Genomic DNA, 15,334 nt, shown 5'->3' with positions numbered 1-15,334 from the left:
CCTTGGATGTTTAACTGCCAGTCCTGACCCCCCTGTAATGCCTACCACATCATAATCATTCACGATGATCTGTGCCGTTAGTTCATCTACTTTGTTACGAATGCTGCGAGCATTCAGGTAAAGTGCCTTAATGCTAACTTTCTTATCATTAGAGATATTGGAAGTCATAAGATGTCCTAAGTTATCCTTCCTTTTTGCTGCATTCCCAGTCTGCCTCAAGTTTAAATCCACCTGCACACATGCTATCCTGCTGCTTATCTTTCCATTTAACTCCATACTCCCTGTTGCTTTCACTTTCCCTTCCCCCAACTCAGAAGTTTAAAGTCCTACTGACCACCCTATTTATCCTCTTCGCTAGAACATTGGTACCTGATTGGTTCAGGTGGAGACTGTCCCAACGGTACAAATCCCCCCGGTTCCAAAACTGATGCCAATGTCCCATGAAGTGCAATCCCTCTTTTCCCACACCAATCCCTTAGCCATGTGTTTACTTCCCTAATTTTCTTATCCCTATGTCAATTGGCACGTGGCTCGGGCAGTAATCTGGAGATTATGACCCTTGAGGACCTGTACTTCAATTTCCTTCCCTGTGCTTGATAATCCCAAACAGATCCTCCATCCTAGCTTTGCCTATGTTGTTAGTCCCAACGTGGACCACAACAACTGGATCCTCCCCCTCCCGCTCCAATATCCTTTCAAGCCAGTTGGAGATGTCCCGCACCCTGGCACCGGGCAGGCAACACACCATGCGAGACTCCCGATCCGGCTCGCAAAGGATACTATCTGTCCCCCTAATTATAGAATCCCCTATAACAACTACTTGTCTTTTTGCTCCCCCCTCTTGAATGGCCTTCTGCACCATGGTGCCGTGGTCAGCTGGCTCATCCTGTCCAGAGCCCTTTTCCTCATCCGTACAGGGAGCAAGAATCTCATACAAGGTCAAGGGCTGAGGCTCCTGCACTCCTGAACTCCGGTTCCCCCTACCTGCCTCACTTACAGTCACACTCTGATGTCCCTGATCACTAACTGAATGTGAATTACTTAATCTCCCAGGTGTGACTGCCTCCTGAAACAAAGCGTCCAGGTAACTCGCCCCCTCCCAGATGTAGCAGCTTTGAGGCAAATACATCAATGGAGATAGGAAGGCGGAGGAGCAAGAGGCAAAGTCTTTGACAGGAAGGATGGCAGGAGGATTCTGAAACATAACCAGAAGGAATCCACTTGTTCTACATCCTAATACATTTTATAACTGAATGTACTGATTATGTAGTGAGGAATAAAACTTGTCAGAGTTTAGAAAATGATTTCCATGCTTCATTCAATGTAAATACAAAGCAGCCACTAAAGGGAGCTCATTGGTTATTGATCAAGGCTCAAAGATGCCATACACTAGCACCATTCTCTAATCCACCTAGAGAGAGTGGGAGATGAGAATCTGTAAAACTGTACTGAGTTGAAATCTTCTGAGGTATCTGGGATAGAATTTACAATATGGAGAAATGTGCGGGACAAGTGGCCTCACAGCTTCACAGTAATCGAAATGCAATATTGAGTGCAACACGCTTACCGCGCATGAGAGATGAGGGTGAGCGATGTGCATTGCAAGCAGAAAAGCATGATTCTCCTTTTCTCTAATGTTACACCATTAAAACAGATGTCTGCCATAGCCATTCTCAACCAACTTTAATAGGGACAGGGATCCCTCGTGATTATTCTTGAACATGCTGATTTTAGTCACCTCACCATTGTTTGCTGTGTGTCAACTGTCTAAGCGCTAAGGTTGGAAATTCTTCCCTCCTTGCAGCATCTCCTTCAAATATACCTCATTGATGAAGCTTTAGGCCATCTGTACTAATGTTGCCTCATGTCACTTGGTCACTTCATAGAACTCACAAAGTGCTTTAGAATTTTTTATTACATTCAACAGCCTGTTTAGATCTAAGATATAGTTAGTACATGCATACCTGAAGGATGTATACTGATGGTGGAAGTGTAAACTCAGCTCCATTGATCGCAAAGGTCAAAGAAGGCATGTTGGCGATATTGTTACAGTTGACAACAAACTGTGAAATAGAGCAGGCAACACTCATTCATGCTTGATTAGTACAAGTGGAAAACATAATATTTTCACAAACAACCTGCCAAATAGTTTATAAAATCCAAACTGGAAATGGTGCTAATGTGAGAACCTCGAAAGGCCCCCATTATCTATTCTATATCCATCACATTAATATAAGAAACTCCACTGAGGTATTCGGATAAGAATATAGTGTAAAATGAATGGTTTCAATATTTGATCTCTCTAGTTGTCTTAAAATCAGATCGAATAGGTGCAGAATTTAAAGTTGGAATGGTAACAAAACTGTCAACATTCCTCATCATATTGAAACTGATAGCAGTTTATGGTGCCAGTACGTGCAGTTAAATGGGGGTAATACAGAACTTTCAGTCTGTTATTCATTGCTTAATGTAAAATTCCACTTTTAAGGTCCATTCTCATTGCAAAAACTCACAGACACAATGCCCATTGAATAAGGTAAGTTTTAAATAGTGTGCTCCAAATTATAAACAGTGGTTATAAATATTGTTGAACATGCTCTGTGGGACAGGAAAACCAATTTTGCATTTGCAGAATGTCAAATGTCTCCACTCCATGATAAAATTGTCATATCTTAGACCCTTTCTGAGTTTGTCTGTATTTCAGCTTCTATCTTAAGCTCACGTGTAAATCTCAACTTTTATTTTACATCCTGTTAAATTCTAGAATGATATGGAATGGTGCTCGTAAACCTATAACACCTGGCTTAAGGCTTGGTTTTAAATTAAATTAACGTTATTAGGCCAGTTCCCACAATATTTCTGAGCATGCAGCAGCCCCAATGTAATCAGATGCACTCTTGAGGAAATGAGGTTCAATCTAATTTAAATTCAGATCTTTAGAGCTACCAGAGGGATGAAACTTTAACTCTATCATCTTGAATTGAATTCAAGTCCACGTCACAGATCTGAATGGGTACTCTAGTGGCCTAATCCACTGTGTAATCCCATTCCCCTATAAATACCATTTGACAATCTCATTTCTTAAAAACTACACTTAGTTAAATAGGACATACGTGGTTTGGAAACAGACGTTTTCAGTAATTAATGCAGTATTATTTAATTGCAATAAATATGACCAGATATGCACTAATGATAAATTACAGCAATTGATCTGTAGTTTGTTGGCATGGCGCAACATTCCCAAATGTGCTGATGGCCCTTTGTTCAATGAGTATCTCTAACGAGAACTCACCTCACCATTCTGGTCTGAGGCACCGATTTCCTGCAACAATTCCTTTAAGTATTCATTTGGAACTGTGATTAGTGATGTTCCAGTGTCAACGATAGCTTGGCAGCCTTGGTAACAGAAAGCAGGCTGTCCATTGAGAAGCACACTGCAAGAGACAAGCGTTTATTATATTTCTAGAAGCAAAACCAAAGCAGTTACTTGGGAATGCAGTGCAGTTGAGCAATACGTAGAATCACAAAATCATCACAGAATTATATAGCATACAACAGGACAATTTGGCCCATCATGCAATTGCAGGCTACTCAAATGACCTATCCAATTAGTCCCACATGCTGTCCAAAGGATTTCCCATTTCTCCATTCTGTTGAGTACATCTGAAAAGTTTTTCCTACTTCCCATCCAAGCCATCATTACCGCTTTACTGGATGAAAGGCAATATAAGAGGCAGTTTTGTGCCATATACACACTGTCAATGTATTTATCACAAACTGCCCTAACTTATTTCATACAAACTCCTGGCAATCAAAATATGACTTTCATGGAATTTTGTGATTTTGCTTAAATTTAATGTGAAGCACAATTCCTGAACTAATTGTAAACCTTTCTGTAATACAGTAATACATAACAGCCATGAGCATAGTGAAAGGCAAGTGGCCTACTCCTGTTACTTTTCTCTATGTTTCTACATTTGATCATTTCGGAAAAACTAAAGAAAAGGTAGTCAGAAGTATTGGCATTCATAGAGCTCCATGCTGGAATCAGTTTTTATCGATATAAAAATTCCATAAACTTCAAGCCTGCAAAAGAAATTCTGTTAATTCCAAATATGGGTTGCTATTCCCTAATCTGGTAGCCTCTAGTCCATCACCCTCTATGGTTGATACGCACAGTCGTTCTGGTTTTCCCTATAGTGGCTGTGCATCAAGCTTTATTCATATTACTTCTTGACCAGTTTGGATATTCTAAATCCTAATTTCTGGTTTTCAACTGGTAAATCATTCATCCAACAGGCTGATTGATACAAGTCAAGGTGAGTTTGCAACTTTTAATGTATTTGTGCATTGAACACACTTGACCTCCCATGATTTTGCAAATTCTCAGTTCTGGCAAAGGACAACTCAAGAGGCTGCTAGATTAAGGATGTACCTTCTATTATGAATGTTAAAAAAAGGTCCCCCTTAAATCAAGCAATACAATTAAAAAGTTGATCCAAGCAAATTGTGCCTTTTGCTTGAGAGTTGAAACTCTATGTGATGTGATTTGGGATTTTAGGATGGAAGACAGCCATTAGAGAGGTGTATGCAGTGGGCGGTTTCCTTTTACAATAAGTGATTAAAGAAAATAATACAAATATGACTAGATTCAAGAGGTAGCAAGGGGAAAGAAGAAGAGGTTTGAATATATTCAAGATTGAATATATGAATGCATAAGATTCAGTTTAGTTTAACTTTGTGTGTGCTTGTGTGTGGTGGGGGGAGGGGTCGGTGTTGGTTATTTCCACTTTCCTTTTAACACAAGTTCCTTGTTTCCCTGAATGAAATCTCAAGTGCTGTATAAAATATGGGAGCACAACGAAAACAGTTTCAAATACGAGTGCATTGAATCTCAATGCATTTTCTCTCTCTCTTGCAGCCAGCAATCTACTTTTTATGACTGGTGAATATCTATTAAAATAGCAGATAAAAGAAATTCATACAAATATTTGATGGCACATATGCTGGTAACTGCACAGTATTGTTTTGAAGTTAGAATTTTATTTTGCAAAATTAATAAAAACATTTTTAAAAAGTGAAACAACAATGCTGCTTTTCTTTGGGAACATGTGACCAAAGTGCACTGTTATCCTCTGGGGTCTTGGTAGCCAGTACCAGAGTATTGAGTGAACTGTATTGTTCCTGACATTCCCATCACTTACCCTTGAATGGCAATGTTCCAGTATAGTTCTTGAATAACAGGAGCCCAGTGAATCTGACCTGAGTAAATACCATGGTCAATCCCTCCAAATAGCACTTCACCTCCATCTTGACTATTTGGATACCTGGAAGAAATGAAATATTTCAGGGTGACTCAATGCAACTAGTGGGTCAGTGTCACACTTCTCATTCACTGTCTAACTCCAGACTGAAACTCAAATCCCTCTTACCTCCACCCTTCTAAACCAGAGGTGTGTGACTTTTTGGAATTCTCCAACCTAGAGTTGTGGATGCTCTGTCATTGAATATATTTAAGGCTGAGGTAGGGACATGTTTTGACTCGAGAGTGGAGATGGGGATAGGATGGGTTGATGGGCAAAGGTCAAAGAAAAGCCAAGATCTTACTGAATGGCAAATCAGGTCCTGGGGGGTGGGGGTTGCCTTTTGCAGCTTTAATTTCTTATGTTGTTGTAATTCGTGATATACAAGTCAATGTGGTCCCTTAAAATCATGTTTTTACACAATTGTGGTCTATCGGCCAATCCCTGTTTTCAACTATGAAATGCTGTACGCATATTAACAATTAATCCCAATTTTTCACCCCCAAGTGAGTGATTTTCTTCCTGGTACCTTATAACTGGATGCAAGGGATCATGCAGGCAACATGGACTATGTTGCCATGATAAATGTGAGTTTAGGACAATTCCACACTAAACAGACAGCTAGTTTTCCATTTTCCATTCAACATTCAAGTTGTCGAGAATTACTATGGAATGCAAATTTTCTCACCTCTGCTTTCCTAGCAGCTTGGTGTTGTTCTAAATGATTCACAAAATGCTATTGAAAATGTTGCGATCTGTAGGCCTTTAACACTTACACATTACCTGCTCAAGTAGACCGAGAACAAAGGCTCTTCCAGTAGATTTTCTTTCAGCATGTTGTCAAACACAGGCATGGCCCCTCCTCCTGAGAGAGCTGGGTACGACAGACCGAGGATTCCATCAAACGGAGCGTAATAAAAATTACTGCCTGGCTCATTTTCACTGAGACCCAGCTCCTGTTTTGAAATTGATATGCCAGCAACCTTGAGAAGGAGAGAAATACCAAGAATTACAATGAAGTTGGGGTGAGGGTCAGAGGAGGGTGGAGTGGATCATCGGGAAGGAAAATGGACAGGTATGTCAGGTCAAGAGGGCAGTGCCGAATTGGAAGGTTGGATTTGGGACAACATGGGGGGCGGGGGAAATGAGGAAACTGGTGAAATCCACATTAATCCCGTGTGGTTGGAGTGTGGTGGAAGATGAGGCGTTCTTCCTCCAGTCATCGGGTGGTAAGGGTTTGGCGGTGAAGGAGGACCAGGACTTGCATGTTCATGGCAGAGTGGGAGGGGGAGTTAAAATGTTTGGCCACAAGGACAACAGGGTTGTTTTGTGCATGTTAGCTAGTGAACTGAGAGCACATGAAAGTCTGATGAGCAGTGAAGCTCCATTGGCAGATAGTGAGCTGTGTTACCAAAGTTGCAACACTTACCTGAACCCCAGTGAACTCACAGACTTGAAATCATTTCCTGATTTTGCTGTAGGTTTATAATGAATGCATTTTTTTTTGTTTTAGATGCATCCATCACAGCACATTTGGTACCCATCTTATTTCTCAATCAGAAGTTAGTGACTGTAAGCTGCACTCCAAAGTTAAAGCTCAGAACATTATACTGGCACATCAGTGCAGCACCAAAGAATGCTTCAGTATTGGAGGTGTCATACTATGAATGAGACAAGGACTACTCTGCCCTCTCAGATTGGTGTAACAAATCCCTTCAAATATTTTGAAGGTGAGCAGGGGATGTTCTGACCAATATTTCAGTGGCATGACAAATAAAAATATCTTTTGATTATATCACACTTCTGTTTTGGGAGCTTTCTATTCAGAAATTGACTGTTGCGTTTTCTTCATTACATTATTTCAAAGTACTGCATTAACTGTATGATGCTGTGAAATATTTGGAAGACTTGGTAGATGCTATATATTTGCACTTTTTTTTTACTTTTTGACCATGAAGACAATGTTGCTGCATTGAATCGATATGAGATGATGCTCGTTAGGGATGCCCATGACCGAGCGGCACAAAATGGTCGACAACTGCCCTGAGAAGCTCAGCAGAACATGGCCGACAGTAGTTAGAGCCTGTGGGAAAACACTTGCTTCAGGTAGTCTCAGCAAGTCGAACAATAGCAGAAATGTTTAAGCAAGGTCACTGCCTGGGATGGAATGTACGACTGTAGTCACATACGTACATGAGAATATTTCACACTAGCTAGTTACTTTTCTTTAATTATTTAGTCAATCTGTTACTATATTAAGAGTAGGTTTTAGTTAAAATCTTTCAAATAATCATAAATGTATATTCCAAAGTAGTTATAGATCCACTTATGTACAAAAATCACCAAAAGCATTGGAGGAAAAGATTCAAACCAGTTTCAGGTAGTAGAAGTGCCCCCCACCACAGCCAAGCCCCCCCTCCCCCCACTTAACAATTCAGGGGTACAGAGCTTATCAGACCTTGGAATGTGAATTGATTGAACACATTGAGGTGCCAACTTGTTAGCTAAAGAATTCTGACATTAGGTATCACCACATGGCTTTGTTGGAACTGATCAAAAATCAATATTCTTCTGTATTCCCTGTGATGAGAAATTTAAAAGGTCCTGATCTAATTAATTGACATTTAAACACAGGGCAGCAAGCAAATTGCTGATATAGAATGCACCAAGGATCCAATCACAGTCGGATAACCCAGAGCTATATAACCAATAATACACATGGAGAGGGGATGTACTCTGCAGTTTCTGGGAGGGACAAGGAAAATGCACCAAATATGAATCTGCTTATACCAGGGTAGAGTGCATCAACACAGCCCTATGTGGAGTGTCTTGAGTACCTCTCCCTGCATGATACCGCTGTGGTTTGCATAAACTGCTGTGTGCCTGAACTTTGTCCAGGTTGAGTTGCTCCTATAACGCTCATGCGCATTGAAGCCTCAATACTGAGACAATATTATTGCACAAATTATATCTGATTGATACATTGAAATTAAGTGTTCAGTATGTCTTGGCAGCATTTTGTTTAATACTTACATTTACTGTATCATATCCAAAGTATCCAGACAGGCTACCGGAGCCATAAGAGAAACTGAATGTTTGTCCATTTGTAGTGAAAGTTGAGGACTGGGTTGGATTAAATCGAGCATGATTCCCTAAAAGGTAAAAACTGCTTCAGAATTCATATCCTATGGAAAGGAATCTGAGTTAAAGTTCTATTTGAAGGACTAATGACTTTGCAAGTTTTCTTCACTCACCGCATGGTGCACTGTTGCAGTAGATGGATGGGACCCAAAGGTTAGATGAGCCAGTGTCAAACAGGACAGTAAAACTCTGGGGTGGAGTACCCACAGTAATGGAGCCATAGTAAAAACTCTAAACAACCAATTGGAAAATAAGAATTAGATTAAATTTATTCTGAATTTATTGCTACACGACCACAATGGAAACCAAAACATGTCCACAAAATAAAAACAATAGAAATTCATTTTCTGGTGAGTTCTTGAGTTTATCAAAATGATAATCATGCTTTGAGGCTACTACCTGTGGTGCCATGGTGTGTGTGAGGAGAGAAATCTCCCTTTAAATATGTTACAATCTGATGAGTCAGCTTGGGTCTGAAGGGGTGAAATTGACCGAGCTGCTGACCTGGAAGAGATAGATTTCAGATAATCACTGAACCAACATGTTCGTACAAGGAAGTTACTTTAACATGCAAGTGATTGCAGGCACTCTGCTGCTGTTGCTGTTTTATTCATTTGGTGGAATGGTTCTTGCCTTATCAGCAGGCCGAAGAATTCTAACCCTGAGTGGGAATAGGAAAGAGTGGAAATCGTAGGGAGAGAGATTCTTCCCTGCAAAGTGATGGAGTGATTCTAATCAAGTCAAGTAAGTTGACTTACTAATGGGGAAAGTGCAACTTCCTCATTATTTTGTGTTGATGCATAAGGCACGTCAATCTGAATGTAACTGCATGTTGGTTAGCATGTTCTGTGAAAATAAAGTAGCCTCACATCACCAAGTCTTATTGACCTATCTCCCAGATTAAAGAAACAAACATATGAAGGATATGCATATTTGATGGTGAAAACAAGGAGCACCATTGATAAACTGCAAGGCACACGTCATGCAAACAGATATGTAATAGCATCAGTCTCAAGCCTCCCGTAAATCTGAGACATTCCCTGAGGGTCTGAGCAAATGTTTTCAAAGCACTTTTTTACACAGAAGGTGGTACACACATGGAATGAGTTACCAGCAGAAGTGGTTGAGGGGGTTACATTAAGAATATTTAAAAGGCATTTGGACAAATACATGGATAGGAAACATTTAGAAGGATATGGGTCAAATGCAGGGAAGAGTGGAGTTAGAGTGGATGGATGTTTTGGCCAGGGTTGAACAATTTGCGCCAAAGGGCCTGTCTCTATGCTGAAGGACTTGATTACTTTATGACACTGTATTAGTGGTGACCTCACCCCCACCCTCACCCCCATTTTCTTGGTCTAACTTCTAACAATCCTTTGTCTTTTCCAGGAAGACAGTTTGCCCCTGCTTGCAAAATTATGGTGATCTGAACATCTAAAGAAAGTTAATTTTAGAAGGAGTTTGAATATCGTTGGTTACTGGATGAAACACCTTAGTCTGGAAGGCAACTTCATCAAATACAAGTTTGTAACAACAGTCAATGCTCACGCTGTGGAATACTCTGGTTCTCTACTTTGAACACCCTATCAGCATTAAGCCAAGCATAGTGTCAACTGGTAGGAGAGGTAGTTAACTTAGATGCTAGCATGCGGGCCAAATCAGATCTGAGACAGACAGATTTTTAATTAGTAAGGGAATCATGAGTTATGGGCAAAAGGGAGGAAAGTGGAGTTAAGAATTATCAGATCAGATCTCATGGAATGGTACAGCGGACTCAAAGGGCTGGAAGATCCTATGTCTTTTGGTTCTGGGGTTTAAATAACCTATGACATTTTAACGCTTTTTAAAATGAACTTTCTTTAAACTTACATTCATGGAATTGAGAAGTGGCTCATTCCCTGTCTGCGATTGGTAGTCAGGGTACAAAGCTCTGTATTTCAAGGCAGGATCATATCTGTGCGTTTCTAAGAAATGCTTCAGCTCCCCGTTCTCCTTCAGGATTTCCCGGATAGACTTTCCCCTGTGTAAACGCATTCTGAAAGAGTAAAGAGTGAGTGCTGGTCTGAGCATCTCTTCGAACAAATTACACATCAAAAGCAGCAACATATAGTCAATCTCGTTGGAGTTTAACCAAACTGAACAGGATCAAATATATCACATGCAGGAACATTTCCTTAATCAAACCCTAAATGAGTAAACTCTATACAATATATTGGAATATAACAAGTGCCCGATGCACACAGTGATGCATGTGTCCGCTGATAGAAATTTGTTTAATGACCAACCTGTAGAGACATTCAGAGAGCTGAATACACATCAGTGAAAGTATCAACCACTTCATGCTGGTCCTTGTCATGGGTTGCAGAGAGCTATAGACGAGCAGAAATGATTTGCACAATTTCTTCAGTTGTGCTAGAGACTGATAGAGTCTGGATGGTTTTATACCTGTGATCAATAAATGATTTGCTTCTCACCTTCATTAATGAAACAGTATCACAAACTGATAACTAAATTGTTTTACTTTTTTATATAAAACAAATAGCATTAAGCTGTTTAAATAGTCTTTAACCTTGAACAAAATGATAAGTTGAGCAATACAAGATTAAAGACTAACCAGGTAAGAATGGAACAGTTAGTCTATCATCAAATATCTATATGCTCTCAAAATCTAGAATGCAAGGCAACTTCAGATTCTGTTTGTATAGGTGCATGTGTTGAATTATTTAGAGGAATAAGCATTTATGTTTCCATTTTATAAATTAAGTGTGTTAAACAATTTTGCATAATAATTGAACAAGATTTGTTTGTAATAAATCAGTAATAAGAAACCTGGTTTGTGGATCTTTTTATTTTAAGTCTAAGATAAAGTAAGTATACAATCAGGAGCCAGGTAAGACGATTAACTTTATTTGGAGACCCACAGAGTAGTGGTACTAAAGAAAGAATGTGCACTCATCCCACTTCAGTTCCAATAATGTAACAACATTCAAAAGAATATGGAGGAATAAATAGCATAAATAGAAATAAATATGTATGACGTGATAGTCAATTCCAAGATGTGATTGTGAAGCGACCAAAGCTGCAACCTACATATTTAAAGGTGTTTGACATTTCTGAAGATAGGGATCTAGGATAAGGTGGTGGGGTACCTCTGTTAATTAAGAATGGTGCTAATATCACAGTGAGCAATGAAATTAATTTAGAAGATCAATATGTGAAATGAATTTGTGTTGTGTTAAGAAATAGTAAAGGTAAGAAGTCAGTTGTGGAACTTATCTAGAGATCCCTTGACAACAGCTGCACAACTGGACTGAGGATGCAGGAAAAATGATGGGTGTTGTAAGAGGGGAACTGCAATAAACTCTGGTGATTTTAATCTGCACATAGAATGTGCTATGGCATAGAGACTCCTCGGATGCTGTTTGGCCTGCTGTGCTTTTCCAGCACCACTCTAGTCTAGACTATGGCATAGAGATAGACAGCTAAACAACCTTTCTACCTCTGTATTAGCAACATTGTAAAATTAAAACCTTCAAAGACCACAACAGTTACTCCAATGGTTCCTAACCAAACTTTAGAATAACCATTCCCAGATGATGTGAATAATTAATTCCAGGCATGATTTTGTGTCTTAAACAAAAGACTCAACAATTTATTAAATAGGTTATAACTTTAGCAGAGAAAAATGAAACAACAAGGTAATCTAATTAATGTCTATAGTTTAAACTTAAAGCTTTCATTTAAAGCCCCTATTCACACATAAGACAGACAGACAAACAAACATAAAGCTGATTCCTTAAATGGTTTTCATGATGCGTTGTTTCACGGGCATGGATGAGGGCTCCTTGGCGCTCTTCTAGAAATATTAATCCTGGTAACTTTCTCAGTTCACTCAGGTAAAGGTAGTGAATCCTCTAACTCAGGTTTCCACTTTTTGACCTTCCAGAAGCTGTGGTGGGAGATTAGGCAGGAAGCTTTCAAATCTTTATTCTGTTTGACCAGTAGCCAAATTCGTCTTCCAGAAAAGAAACAAATGCAACTCTGGTTCCACCCTGAGAGACTGACCGTCTTTTCCTGACTCCTTAATTGCCATTCAATATCTGCCGTCTGCTTGAACATCGCAGACCTGCCAGAACCAATTCCCAGGTATTGAACTTGTAATATCTGTTTCAGCACAATGCTCTTCCTGGGTCACTGTGTCTATAGGAACACTTTTAATCAAGAATTGGCCTGTAATTAACCTCTGGGCCTAGCCTTTCATTTTATAACAAGCTGTTTCATAAAGTCCATAAGTCATCTTCAGCTCACAACTCCCAGTTTACAGCCCCAACCCAAAAATGATAAAATAATAAAAATGTACTAATGGAAAATCAGTGAGAGTTTTAACAATTGAATGAATATTATGGAATATGTCAGTTCTGGTAATGAGTTAATGGAATGTATTTGAGACAATTTCAATATCAAAGTTTTGTGAAAGGGAAATCACATTTAGCAAATTTATTAGAGCTTTTTAAGAAAGTTTCAAGCTGGGTAAAAAGGAGAACCTGTAGAGATCGTGTATTTAGATTTCCAGAAAGCAATTGATGAGGTCGCACATCAAAATATGTGTCCACGATATCGGGGTAATGTTTTTGCATAGATGGAGTAGCTAACATAAAACAGTGAGTAGGGATAAATGGGTCATTTCCATGGGCTAGAGAGTTGTCACTTATAGAGTAACACAAGAATCAGTGCCACGTCATCAACTCTTACAATCGATATTGTCACAAAGCTAGTCCTTTTTTTTAAAACCTGTTCCTTAGTTCAAGGAGACTCTGTCCTTGATTTTTTTTTCAGAGGGGCAATAAACCAGGCCGGACTCCAAACAGTCTTGTTTGGTACAGAGATGAAAAAGGTTTTGAGAGGCCTTTTGTTTATATGTAAACAGATAAGACTTCAGGCCAAAGTGGTCATGTTTTAGAAGTGACCTGCATAAAGAGAGGGGAGTGGTCAGCTCTTATAGCTAGCTGAGCTTTGTAATTTTAGTTCAGCCTTGAACTGGAAAGTTCAACAGGGAGCTGTGTGGAAATTCTCTCTCTTTTCTGCCCTTCAACTTCAACCAATAAGCATGTGTTCCATTTATACTGGTTTCTAAAGTGAGTTTGCTTATTGGGACTGTTGCATGTATTGGAACAGCATAATTAAGGTTAGCTGGATAGTTTGAGTTCTGTAGGGGTTCTTTATTCTATTCTTTATGTTTCAATGTGTAGTTTTGTGAATACATTTTTTGTCTGTTTTAAAATCTAGTAATCAACCTTACTCCAGGCAAGTTTCACTGTACACTTACCAAAACAAATTGCAAAGTTAGGTCCAGGGCTGCCTGCTTAAGAATGTTTTGAGTGGCCTGGCCCAGTCCGTAACAATATCAATGACTAAGATGGATTGGTCTTTCACCTGGCGAGCTTTCACTTTGGTGGGGATGGAGAGTCAGTCACCACCGAATATTACTCCCAGTCCCTCCCTCCATTTAGGCCCTGGACAATTAAAGCTTAAAGGGACCAAATGTTTGTTAATGATACAAATATAAGTAAGAAAGTAAGTTGTCCTGAGGGTGTACAAGGATTTAGGTAACTTAAGTGTTCGAGCAAACATTTGGCAGATGGAGTATGATGAGAAGATGTAAACTCATCCACTTTAGTCGAAAGAATAGGGAAAAATAGAGTGCTGAGGAATTGCAGAACTCTGTAATCCAGAGGGATTGGGTGTACTGGTACATGAACCATAAAATGTTAGTATGCTGGTTGGGAATGCAAATAGCACCTTAGCATATACTTCAAGGGAAATCAAATATAAAAGGAGTTAAGTTTTGCTACAGTTGTTCATTGATTTAGAGTGCATCTGGAATACGTTGTATAGTTGTGGTCTCCTTTCTTAAGAAAGTGTATAGTTGCATTAGAAACAATTAGGAAAGGTTCATTCAACTGATTCTTGGTATGAAGGGATTTTCTTAGCATGAAAAGCTGTGCAGGTTGGGCTTATGCCTATTGAAGTTTAGAAGAATAAGAGGTAATCAATTGAAATGTAAAAGATCTTGATGGGATTTGACCGATGTGAAAAGATGTTTCAGCTGGTGGGGGAGTCTAGAATATCAGGATACAATTTAAAAATGATTGGTATCCTACTTAAAACCAAAGGTACAATTTTCACCTCCCTGAAGGTGGTAGGATGGAGGTGTGTATCTCTCCAGGGCCAACACACAGAATTATTTTTCCTTCTTGCTATGTCAGACATCAAGTGCCAGGGAAAATGTCTATTGGGAACACCTTGGCGCAGCAGTAATTAAAGTCCATAAGTAGTCAACTAACCACTACTTAAGGATCTCAGTTTGCCACTGGCATGTTCACCTGTCTTCTCTGCAGATGACAAAGTGGTCGGTTTATTGCCTGCCAATTAATGGGGGCATTTCCATTTACCCCAATTTAGCTGAGAGGATATTTCCCCATCATGCTTAGAAGCAAAAGAAAGAGTGTAGAATAAAGAGATGCCAATTTAAGACTGAGGTGAGGAGACTTTCTACTCTCAAAGGGTTATGAGTCTTTGGAAGTCCTTGCCGTCAGGAGCTATGGGGGCAGAGTCCTTGTATATATTCAAGGTTGAGATAGATAGATCCTTGATCAGGAAATCAGGCTATAACCAGATCATACAAGATTCCAGTGAATGGCAGAAGAAGCACCACAGACTAAGTGGCCCACTCTTGTGCTGAAAGCTTTTGTAAACAATGTGGAGAAACTTTATCTGCAATTCCTTATATTAAATTGGAGAAATAGGAGAATTGACGTAGGCTCCAACTTACACTATTTAAATTTAGGATGTTATCTGTAAATTTTTCTTCACATCTGGAGTGATCAAGA

The 15,334-nt window shown here is 39.4% G+C and overlaps 1 protein-coding gene across 1 annotated transcript in view; it reads right to left on the bottom strand.

Annotated features, from left to right (window-relative positions):
- Window positions 1-10,832, bottom strand: part of LOC122563100 (gastricsin-like) — a 14,879-nt gene extending 4,047 nt beyond the window's left edge. The window contains exons 1-8 of the mRNA XM_043716530.1: window positions 10,730-10,832; window positions 10,314-10,479; window positions 8,558-8,675; window positions 8,337-8,455; window positions 6,087-6,286; window positions 5,205-5,327; window positions 3,293-3,434; window positions 1,965-2,063 (exon numbers count right to left, since the gene is read on the bottom strand). Coding sequence (XP_043572465.1) covers window positions 1,965-2,063; window positions 3,293-3,434; window positions 5,205-5,327; window positions 6,087-6,286; window positions 8,337-8,455; window positions 8,558-8,675; window positions 10,314-10,479; window positions 10,730-10,800 — 1,038 coding nt within the window. The 5' untranslated portion in view covers window positions 10,801-10,832. The remainder of the gene's footprint in view (window positions 1-1,964; window positions 2,064-3,292; window positions 3,435-5,204; window positions 5,328-6,086; window positions 6,287-8,336; window positions 8,456-8,557; window positions 8,676-10,313; window positions 10,480-10,729) is intronic.
- Between the last annotated feature and the right edge of the window lie 4,502 nt (window positions 10,833-15,334).

This window comes from Chiloscyllium plagiosum, chromosome 26 (genome assembly GCF_004010195.1).
Source record: "Chiloscyllium plagiosum isolate BGI_BamShark_2017 chromosome 26, ASM401019v2, whole genome shotgun sequence".
Taxonomy (NCBI): Eukaryota; Metazoa; Chordata; class Chondrichthyes; order Orectolobiformes; family Hemiscylliidae; genus Chiloscyllium; species Chiloscyllium plagiosum.
This window is presented reverse-complemented; position numbering and strand designations above follow the sequence as displayed.